The sequence below is a fragment of the Nannobrachium achirus genome, assembly GCF_963921795.1.
Source record: "Nannobrachium achirus genome assembly, chromosome: 23".
NCBI lineage: Eukaryota > Metazoa > Chordata > Actinopteri > Myctophiformes > Myctophidae > Nannobrachium > Nannobrachium achirus.
In genome coordinates, this window is record NC_137830.1 from 41,484,288 (window position 1) to 41,496,501 (window position 12,214).

The following is a 12,214-nucleotide window of genomic DNA, read 5'->3' on the forward strand; positions in this document are numbered from 1 at the left end:
CGGGCAGAAATCTCACATCTCCAAGTTTCAAATGTGTACGTCTTTTGGTAAACCAAAGCCCTGCTTCATCATACAAGACTGTCGCACAAAACTAGTGAAAACAGCAGATCTACAAGCACTGTGTGCTTGTAGATCTGCTGTTTTCACTAGTTTAGTACATTTTATAGATAAATACAAAACGAACGGTTTTGGACATACAAGGTTTCTACCCGACAACGACGATACGCTATAAATATAAGGTGCTGGGAGTGAAATTTATAATGTAGGGGTGCCTCGGATAAAAAAAAAAAAAAATGTATGGGGTGACCTGAGACAAAAAAGTTTGGGAACCCCTGCACTACAGTAACAGGCTGACTCCATCCAACACATATGAGAAGTCAGTTCATCTACTATATTAGTGGAAAACTCTGGAGGAGCCCGGGATCGAACTGGGAACCTTCCGGTTGCCACGCGGGCTCTCTACCACTCTACCCCTGAGCTTCTGCCATGTGTGTGTGTGTGTGTGTGTGTGTGTGTGTGAGAGCGAGCGAGAGATTGTATGTCATCTCTCTCTCTCTCTCTCTCTCTCTCTCCCTCTCTCTCTCTCTCTCTCTCTCTCTCTCTCTCGCTCTCTCTCTCTCTCTCTCTCTCTTGGGGAATGTTACTGAACGGCGGCCATTGTGGCTCCGCAGCCTCCGATAGAGCTGAGGAGAGATGGGTCAAGTTTCCTGGCACGATGCTGTATCTGATCTGACTCCAGATCTCTCTCTCTCCCTCTCTCTCTCTCTCCCCCCTTTCCACCCCCCCCTCCCGCTTGCCGTCAGCCCTGCTAATGAGAAAACAGTGAGCAAATTAAAAGTATCGATTGCCATTTGGTGCTCTTTTCTCTCCCTCAACACCTTTTTTTTTTTAAAGGGGTGGGCATGCGCAACAACCATTACAGGCGGAGAAAAAAACAAACACTTTATCTCTCTCTTTTCATCTCCCTCACTCATCTCTCTGGCATTCTGTCTTCGCAGCCACAACACCAAGACAACGTCGTGGCTGGACCCGAGGCTGGCCAAGAAGGCCAAACCCCCCGAGGAATGCAAAGAGGACGGTGAGTACCGTCCCTGTCGTCTTTTCTAGTGTTGTAGTTACTCGAGTCAATGAGTGACTCGTCTCGAGTCAGGTCTCGAGTCCGAATTTGTATTGACTCTGTCTAGTCACCACAATGCAATGATGTGTACAATGTATTATAACCATATTATGAGGAGCCCATTCTATTCGATTAAATTCAAAGGAGCTTTATTGGCATGAGACTTTTTTAAGTGGTACTGGATATGAAGCTTGGCAAATTAAAGGTGAATTGATCCCAGTGCATGACGGAGGACGATATCACGATAAATTAAATCTCCACGATACGATTATCGTGAGTGTTTTTTATCACAATAAACGATAATATCGCGTATCGTCCCATCCCGAACCGTTTCCACATGCATTCACTTGTGTGTCGATAATAGTGACACTTCCCTATACTGTAAAGTGTTAATTCGACGCTCTCTTTGTACATTCTCAAATGGATCAGTCAAAACGATGCACTACAGCTTTCCATGATAAACTTTTGACTGAACTCCCCATTGCGATTAGAGCTGCAGACTCACTCCCTAGCTTCCGCCGTAGTCTGAATACTCACCTCTTCAGATGTCTCAATGACCATTGACCATACATAGGGGCGGCATAGCTCAGGGGTAGAGAAACCGTTATTAGAGCACAAAGGGTTCCCGAAGGGTTCCCAGTTCGAATCCGGGCTCCCCCTGAGTTAATGTCGAAGAGTCCTTGAGCAAGACTCTGAACCCCTAATTGCTCCCGGTGAGTAGGTTGGTGCCTTGCATGGTTTCCTCCGCCACCAGTGTAAATGTGTTTGTGAATGGGTGAATGTAATGCACAATCTATGTAAAGCGCTTTGGATAAAAGCGCTATATAAATGCACCATTTACCATTTATACATGTAATTTAGATAGCATTTTTTATATAGACCGATGTCCTGTCAATTTCGACTTGGCATCCTATCGTACATTGAAGCTATAGTGTGTACAGCTTCGATGTACAGCTTATTGATGTTTTGATTGTTTTGATTTGTTTTTACTGAATAGGTTCTTAGTCTAGTTTTTTAGATTACTATTCAATGCAATTGATTTATTGATGTATTACCTTGTGCTGTCCTTGCTTATTGTCGCTCTGGATTAAGAAGTCTACTAAATGCCTGAATTCTAAATTGTAAACAACGCTTTATTGGCAAAGAAGGGAATTTTGGAGAGTCACTCCACTCACTCACACACACACACCCGTGGGCGCATACACACACACACACGCACGCACGCACGCACGCACGCACGCACGCACGCACGCACGCACACACCTGCATACGCAGTAGAAAAAGCAAGATGGATGGATGTCACTCTACGTGTGTATGGTGGGTGTGCGAGTCTGAGAGGGACAGGAACAACTGCTGGGAAATAAATGACGCGTGTGGTTGACGCTTGCAGTGTTATGCTGTTGTGTGTTGGTGTTTGGTCAGGGGCGAGGTGGGTGGGTTTATTTGTGTCTGTATAGATGGTAAACAATCCACCCTGCAGCAATGGTTCTTCTAAAAGTTGTTTAGGAACACGTACGCATGCACACAGATACAGGCATACGCCTGAGGGAGTGGGTTCGGTCTGGGTCACATACTATTTCCAAATATATCGTCACTGTCGGGCAGAAACCTTGTATCTCCAAGTTTCAAATGTGTTAATTATTTTGCAAAGCAAAGCCCTGCTTCATCATACAAGGCTGCTGCACAAAAGTAGTGAAAACAGCAGATCTACAAGCACACAATGCCTCGCGGCGTGAGGCATTGTGTGCTTGTAGATCGGCTTTTTTCACTAGTTTAGTTCGTTTTTAAAATGATATATACAAAACGAACGCTTTTGGACTTACAAGGTTTCCACCCGTCAACGACGATATGTATTAGTTGTTTTTAAAGTTGCTTTGTTCGGGTTGCCACACAGGGCAAACTTGACTGTATATCTGAATTGTCCTAACTGGTGAAACAATTGGCAGCTAAGTCAGGTTATTGTAAACAATAATATGCAAGCATTATATGGTCTGCATGGAGGCTTAGTAGAAAGCGCGGCTGCTCCGAAAAAGGCCCAAAGCGTTTGGAGCACGCTTTGCAAGGGAGGACGCTTCCTTTCGACTCCTTGCCCCTTTAATCCTCTGAATTGAATCTTTCGCTTAATTCAAAGACTGCTGCTTCCACTGTAGTTGCTTAAACTCTAGTTTTTCCCCGTCTCCAAACATGAAAGGAGGAGAGATCTTAGAGATGATGAAATGACACAGAAACAAAGTAAGGAAGGGTAGGCCTTTGAGGAATTAGTAGAAATGTAATTGTGCTTTCATCTCTGCCTCCGATCCTATTTGCGCGCCAAGGACGTTCCATGTGAGAAGATACGCTGATGTTTGTGCAGATTGTTATTGATCTTGGGTGGCTCATCCAGTTAGGCCCAGCTCAGGGACTCCAGTGGGGGGGGGGGGGGGGGGGGGGTGTCTGTGTGTGTGCGTGTGTGCTGTGTGACTGCGAACCATCTGCAGAATCAATGTCTTACTGGCTTGGAGTCTTGTGCTAGTTGAGAGGCTAAGGCCTTTTGTGAGTGAATGAGGTGATGAGCGAGTGAGTGAGCTGGATTGGATACCGCGAGGTTCCCAGTTCGATCCCGGGCTCCCCCAGAGTTTGTGTCGGAAGTGTCCTTGAACAAGAGTTGAACCCCTAGTTGCTACCGGTGAGCAGGTTGGTGTCTTGCATGGTTTGCATGGATGTGTGTGTGAATGGGTGAATGTAATGCACAATCCATGTAAAGCGATTTGGATAAAAAGCGCTATATAAATGCATTTTGCATGTGTATGTATGTGTGTGTGTGTGTGTGTGTGTGTGTGCGTGCGTGCGTGCGTGCGTGCGTGCGTGCGTGCGTGCGTGCGTGCGGGAGAGTGCACACGCGCACAGCATTGACAGTTGGGTGGCACCAGCCACCCCAGAGAGCTGAGTTAGGGAGAGAAAAGCTGTCTCTGTATATTCGATATTGATTGGCGGGAGGTGTGTGTGTGTATGTGTGACTGTTTGTGTGAGTGTTTGTGTGAGACTGAACCACACTTTGATACGTGCTGCTAACAGGATCACTGAGTGTGGTCTGTGACGGCAGTGTTGGAGGACGATGAAGTGAGCAACGACATGGAGCGTCAGCATGGACACACACATACATAATCTCTCTCCCTACGTTTTAACAGCGGGCAACAGCCGGCTACTCTGGGCGATACGAATCTCCTAGTGGACGTTCCAGCCGTCATTACCGTACGTCAGGGTTGCCAACCCTCCTGAATCCAGCAGGAGTCTCCTGAATTTTGACCCCATCTCCTGCGGTGCTCCTAAATTGTCATTTCTAATGAATTTATGCTGGATTTGGTATCAAAGTCCCCAAATTCACCGGAATACAGGAAATTACATCTACTATGTTAAAATGTTTCTGGGGGAGGACCCCCAAAGCCCCCGTTTGGGGGGAGACTGGACAATGCATGCAAAATCATACAGATATATTCACTTAATTAATGACTGGTCATTATTAAAGATGTGTCTTACACCTACATTTGGCATTTTTATGGCTGAAATTCTACCCTTGTAATGCTAGTAAAGCAAGCCTGATAAAAGTATAAAAAATTCAACAGAACACAGGAAAATATATATCTGTTAAGAAAAAAATAGAAATCTCCTGGATTCTGACTGCCCAATGTTGGCAACTCTGCCGTAGGTCCTCCATTCGGTAAACACAGCAACACATGAATTTGATTGGCTATCGCTGGACTATGTCGTCCAAAGATAAAATATGTTTTTTGGACGACCCACTTTTCGACTATCACCTCCTTGCTTGTTATCGCCACTAGTTGCCGCCGGGTCTCATTGACAAACAACGCACTTCCGGAAAATACAGCCGGCTGTCGCTCTCTCTCTCTCTCTCTCTCTCTCTCTCTCTCTGTAAAGGTGACTTACGGTATCACCTGTTGTGTTTCAAGTCACCCTCAACACGTAGCAAGCAGATAACACCAAAACATACGGGGAAATGACTGACAGCCCGATGGCTCCAGTTCAAAGGAACGTCATCAGCAGTGCAGAGAGCAATCAACATCAGGCGCCTTGTAATTACATAACTCACTCTCTCTCTCTCCTCCCAACTCCATATTTTCTCTCTCCCTCTGTCTCCCATCTCTCTCTGGTATACAGTATATGCCCTTGTTGCTCCCTCCTCCCATCCTGCTGTCTTCCTGTTTTGTATGTCCCAGAGAAAGAAACTAAATAGGACATACTTCACAGGGCGCGGTAGCGCGCTGTTTGCCCCCATACCCCTCGGCTTTACCTTCCTTCAAAGTTTGGCTTGTCTTTCAACTGCCAAATATCGGTTGGCAGTGTCCTTGTTCGATCCCTTCTTTATGCATTCCATCCATGTACCGGTCTGTTCTTTGCCTCCCACCCTTTTCACAGTGAAATTCTGCCTCTTCCTCTTGGATGGAGGTTTATACTAGTCCCGAGGTGTAGAACAAAACCGTACAAAAACAGCCATCACTCATATGGTTATGATTTTAGAGTAGTGGATTTCAGTTTTACGATTATTTGCTTTTGAACAATTGTTCCGGTACTAGTTGTTTTCACTATTTTTGCTCGATACCTTTGTCCGGCAAAGAATATAACATAAGGGTTTAATCAGTTTGGTTATTTATAAAATACTAGTCCTGTGCCCGGGGTGTCCAGGCCAGTCTGTGATGTCAGTACTATGACGTCAGAGTAGCATGCAGACAGACGGTTACCATGGCGGTGAAACTGTGTAGTATCAGTGATGTCAGCATGCAGATGGTCAGACGGACGGACGGTCGGTCAGACAGACATTCACTAAATGAATAGATGTAAAAAATAATAATAATACGTGCTTCTCAATTACATGATTAATCAAAAAGGTAATTGATAGAATAAACGCCAATAATATAATCAATCATTGTAGCCCTAAACCACATCAAATGTAAGTATAAATGAAGTAACCTGAACCTGAACCTGAACCAAACAATCCCCCGGATAGAATGAATGAAAAAAGGGGCAGAGAAAATCCCTCTAATCTGACACCGCTGTTTCAGTGGATTGCATCACCCGCCAGACGACATTGACTCCTATCCAGAAAGCATGAGTGTGTTGTACTTACGTATATATATAACGTCACTGTCCGGCAGAAACCTCGTATCTCCAAGTTTCAAATTTGTCAATTTTTTCGCGAAGTAAAGCCCTGCTTCACCATACAAGGCTGTTGCACAAAAGTATTGAAAACAGCAGGTCTACAAGCACACTTGTGTGCTTATAGATCGGCTGTTTTCACTAGTTTAAATCATTTTTAAAATGATAAATACAAAACAAACGGTTTTGGACATACAAGGTTTCCACCCGACAACGACAATATATATATATATATATATATATATATATATATATATATATATATATCGTCTATAGAAAGTTGAAGTTGTGTGTGTGTGTGTGTGTGTGTGTGTGTGTGTGTGTGTGTGTGTGTGTGTGTGTGTGTGTGTGTGTGTGTGTGTGTGTGTGTGTGTGTGTGTGTGTGTGTGTGTGTGTGTGTGTGTGTGTGTGTGTGTGTCTGTCTGTCTCTGTGCCTGGATGAAGAGAGAGCGAGAGAGCGTGAGGGGAGGGAGAAGGAGAGAGCGAGCCTATTTCACCAAGCTCTCCCTCATGCTAGAGGGAGAGCTTTTGAATGATTGATTGAATACTCTATTAGCAGTTTGCAAAAAAAGCACAGGAAAGTACAGTAACGAGGTCTGCTAAGAGGATTTTAAACCCAAGAAAACCTACACTATGGCGTGTTTCCATTGGGGTCCTTTGTACTCAATTCATTGAAACATTTAGTGACAGACAATAGTATGCAAAAACATATGCACAGTTAGAAATCAAAGAGAAAAAAATATGTACAGTAAACAGTTTCCAGTTTTGAATTGCAGCCACCCGTACGTGCTCTAGAGCTGCTTTGAAGGATCATAGGGATTCACACGTTGGTTGGTAAGACTGCGTTGGTAGGGGCGTTCCGCATTTTTGTGGCAAGGGATATCAAAATATGTGTCCCAGCGCGGCTGACGGCTAGTCATTGATTTTTCTTTTTTTTTCATTTTCATTTTTTCATTTCATTTGAAAGCTGGGAATCATAGCTACAAAATGATATATTGGTTGTGGAGATTGACCCAACAGTTTTGAAGATATGGCTTATAGAATGATGCCATGCTGAAATACTACTTTTGAGATATTCAAGTTCTAAATTTGGGAGGACCAACAGAATTATATGTCCCGATCTCTCACATTAATTAAAAAAAGTCTTATTTACATGCAGAGTTAAGCTCTGGCGTTTAAGTGAAATGTAGCCTGATATTTATGACATGCTTTTGTGGCTTTATCACATTTTAGAAATAAAAAAGAAAAAAAGGAATTTCAGCTGTGGTCTAAAGTAGTGGCTTCCGAAATGACTGCCCCAGTGTCATGCTCAGTCACATACAATATATCCCAGATATACAAGCATGCGAGTGCAAACACATAATCATCATGGCAGCCTCGAAAACGAGGGTCCGTTCTCCTCATCCATTAATTTGCTCTCCTCTTCTTCCCAGCCGATTCCCAGGATTGCCCGCAACCTTTACTGGTGAAACCTCTCCGGGGTCCTGATGTGCTTTCGGTAGAGGGTCCAGCTCTCTGACCCGTAGAGAAGAGTTGGAATCACAACAGCACTGGGATGTTGCTTGCTTTGACGGGTATTGCTTTTCGTCCCACGGGGGTGCCTGATCATCCTCCCCAAGAACTGAGCCGCTCAAGGGGGTTGCCGGTTTAGTCGCAGACGGCTCGACCATGAACCGGCGGTACTGGATTACATGGTTACCAGTAGCGAAAAAACTTTCCCCTGCCAGACACAAGCGAACACATAATATACCTCTATACCAGGGGTTTCAAACTGTTTTGACTCAGAGCACCCCTGTAAATAACATTTTCATCTACGGCACCCCTGAATTACACTGTTACTTTTTATAATCTTACATCATATTGGAGAATTGGAGTTTCCATCAGAACTGATTGAAAATAACGTTATACTTGACGTTTAACCACTCGAACCCCAGCATGCCTATTCTGGCGGGAAGGTTCACCAAAAATAGCCGATCTACAAGCTCACAACGCGTCACAACATGACACGTTGTGAGCTTGTAGATCTGCTATTTTTGGTGAAGAGAGTTGTCGTAGATAGAAAAATAACTCATCAAGTACAGTGAAAAACAGGTCTATTTAACTAACATAGTGAAGTGATATTGATGTAGTGATATTGATGAATTCCAAATATTATCAAACTATCTCGCGGCACCCCTGGACTGGCATCACGGCACCCCAGGGTGCCTTGTCACCCACTTTGAAAACCCCTGCTCTATACAGTATAATATTGTACAGAGAGAGAGAGAGAGAGAGAGAGAGAGAGAGGAACATCGACTTCAATGTTAGCAGGCTGAGCTCGTCTGGGACGGCGCTCATGTCTGAAGGATATCCACGGGGCCTGACTTTGCATCTCCCCCCGGCAGACGGCGCGCATGCAGTGCACGCGTGCATGCCGAGAGAGAGCTACTACAGCTAGACACTAGGGGTGTACGATGCATGGACGATATTGTTTCATTCATGGCGATACGATACGATTCGATTCAATGATTTAAAATCGATATAGTAACTATTTAGCAAAGAAATGAAATCTGTGTAAAACATGTAACAAATCTATTAATATGGAAGTAAACGCTGTGATTATCTAGCAAATACATGGACATTATATTTCAAGACATATAAACCCACCTTGACATGAACACAGAGATTACACACATTTAACGATAGACCAAGAGTAGCTATATGGAATGGAAAAGTAATTAGACCCCTCTTTTTTCAATATCCCTCTTAAAATTGCCAAATACAAGGCACAAATACTTAGTTTCCATACAATCAATTATTTGCATTGCAAAACGATTCGATACCGATTACCGCATTTTAAAACGATACGATACGATACGATACAAAGCCAAAACGGTACGATATTTTGCCTTTGCAAACGATATAGTAGATCATTGCAAATTAAAATCGATTTTCCGATTCAGTTACTATATCGTTACACCCCTACTAGACACCTAATTACATTCTGGTCGTGTGAGGCAGACCCTGGTGAGAAGACACCGTTATCACCGTCTCCCACAGCCCTCCCCCCTCCCTCGCACTTTATGATGAAGCAGCTTTCCTATGCGTTTCCAGTCATACATCACTGGTTAGCGTTGGGAAGGCGGAGGGAGCACGTTGAGCCACGGGGAAACGTTGTGTCTCGGTTGTCCTCATCACAGGGTTCAGAGACACAGGGTTCTGTCATAGTGAGAGGCTGCGAGTTTTATTCGGGGACCTTGAATAACACTGGGATGTTTACAGTGGTGGAACCAGGCACATTTACTCAAGTGCTGTACTTAAGTGTAATTTTGAAGTACTTTGACTTTGAGCTGTGTTTTCCACAGTTGTTAGGGCTGGCTAATACAATGATATTATATTGATATCCTGATAGATATCACCTGGGATTTTGGAGATAGTGCTATGGTGGTATTAGTCGGGGGCCTTAGGGAGATAGATTGGTAATTTTGTGCTAATCAGTCTAAAAGCGGCACATTTTGCACAGATGTAGCCCAGGGCATGCTCTAATGATTTAGCTAGGGCGCCCGAGTCGGCGACCTTCGGGGTCGCCACAGCGGCCAAATCAAGTTGGTTTTCTTGGTATTTAAGTAGGATGTGAGGGGTCTAACTAGGGGTTTGTCATGATGCGGAATCCATTGCAAGCAGTAAAGCGTGCCCTGGGCTACATCTGTGCAAAATGAGTTTTTAGACTGATTAGCATGAAAAATCCCAAAGGACACCAACTATATTGTCTTGTGTTGTCTTTTCTTGTTTTCCATTTTATACACTCAGAAATGTTCAAAAACACTGATAATAGCTGATCTACAAGCTCACGTGTTGTGACGTTTGGTCATGTGAGCTTGTAGATCTGCTATTTATTTTTGTTCAGGGTGTCCCTAACAAGATGACTCGATGTAGCATCAAAAATAAACAATTGTGAATATATTTTATGAGGGTCCCTGGCACCAAACATTTTCAGATGGGGGTCCTTGGCATGTAAAAAGTTTGAGAATAGGGCTGTCACAATTATTACATAATCGTCTAATCGCAATTATTGAGGTAATCGCAATTATTTTGCATAATCGGCATAATCGTTTCCATGTTGAGAAATGTTGAGATAGTTTCAAACACTTTAAAAAAGTAGTGGAAATAGCAGATCTACAAGCTCACAACGCGACACGTTGTGAGCCTTTTCCACTATCAATGCTATTTCCACTATCAATGTTCTTTTTTTAAGTATTAAGTTGTACAAATATGTCAGTAATTTCTTTGTATATTTAAGTTATGTGTCATAATTGCCACGTGCAACTTCAAAGCCTAAAAGCCAAACAGAAATGTCAGAAAACACAATTGAATCGTTAATCGCAGTTATTTGAGTGACAATTAATCGCCATGTAAAATATCATAATCGTGACAGCCCTACTTGAGAACCACTGCCGTTATGTATGGAAGAGGAGTCGCGGTGGCCAACCCTTCACCTTGAGTCTCCTGCACCGCTAGTGAGAGGGAGTAGAGTAGCAGAGAAGAGGGGAGGGGAGGGGAGGGGGCTGGCGTAGCTATCGGCAGAGTGATTGATGGGCATATTTGAAGAACTTCCACGCCAGACAACGCCTGAGGACTGGAGATTGGGAGAAGGATTCAAAATGCTCTTGGTGCGTGCGTGCGTGCGTGCGTGCGTGCGTGCGTGCGTGCTAGGTCATTATAAGACGTCTGTGTGTGTGACACATTTGTGTTAGCTGAATTAGCTGTCAGTATTGTATAACAAATGTAATATTTCCATCTTCATTATTGTTACCTGACTACTGTACTTCTTTTGTATCAATCTACTCTCACCTGAATATGAGTATCATGCCTTCTCCAGAGCTGCTATGGCACCTGAACTTCCCTCACAATCAAGAGAGTCTGTCTGTCTGTCTGTCTGTCTGTCTGTTTGTCTGTCTGTCTGCCTCTTAAAGGTTTGACGAGAGGGACAGATGACATGCAATAAAGTGAGTTTTCGTCCTACAATATTGGGAGTTTATTGAAAATATAAGTAATACCCAAGTCCCAAACACACTTACCAACGTGTCCCCGTGGCCTTTTAGTGTCTCTCTGTGTTCTAAGTAAATTACTTTGTGTATCGATGTGTGTCTTACCACACCTGGCACTGATCGATACAAATAAACACTTTTGTATATGATACTTTTCAATCTATCTTGCTGCTGGTCCGATTGGATGCAGTGCAAAATGATATGGCCGCATTTAACTTTCGGTCTTAGTTTTGACTCGGTCAGGTCACAGATAGTTCATTGTCCAGCTTTGACTCTAATTGAGTTTGAAATTAGTTGAATCTATTTAACCTTTACTACATACTTTAATGTAATGAACAGCATTAAACTAAGAGGCTGTAATAAAACAAGCTACTTTACATAATTATCCAATTTAATAGGCAATAGAACAGGGAAAGTATCACAAATGAAAGAATGCGCCATTGCTCCGAATTGATGATCAAGTAGGGACACAGGTAGAGGTTGTAGTAGATTAATATTGTAAATGAACGAGACAAAATGAGCACGGTGGAGGACTTTGTGTGCGTGTGTGTGTCTGTCTGTATGTATACTCTTACGTGTATGCCTAGAGCTAGCTAGAACATTGATGTCAACAATGGAACTACATGCCAAGTCACAGTTCAAAAACGTCTCTTCATTCTGTGCCTCGGAAAGTCTGTGTCCTCATTTTGGTTCTGAGAATTCATAGCATTAACCGACATGGAAAACCACATGGGTTGGAAGTACAAGATAAAATGACACAATGGATGGTGTCATAAGACTGTTAATGGTTTTCAGCTATGGTTTAAATGTCCTAGGAGTGATTGTGTTTGCATCGTCATGTATACAACATCCTCTCCCAGCTTTTATCCAGGGTACTCTCGTTGGAGCGCTGCCCCGGACATTGTGAAAGAAAAAAAAA

General features: G+C 43.4%; 1 protein-coding gene across 1 annotated transcript in view; it reads left to right on the forward strand.

Moving 5' to 3' along the window:
• Positions 1–12,214, forward strand: part of magi2a (membrane associated guanylate kinase, WW and PDZ domain containing 2a) — a gene marked incomplete at both ends in the record, with an annotated part of 355,201 nt that overhangs the window by 234,997 nt on the left and 107,990 nt on the right. Inside the window, one exon of the mRNA XM_080754102.1 lies at positions 999–1,078. Coding sequence (XP_080610228.1) covers positions 999–1,078 — 80 coding nt within the window. The remainder of the gene's footprint in view (positions 1–998; positions 1,079–12,214) is intronic.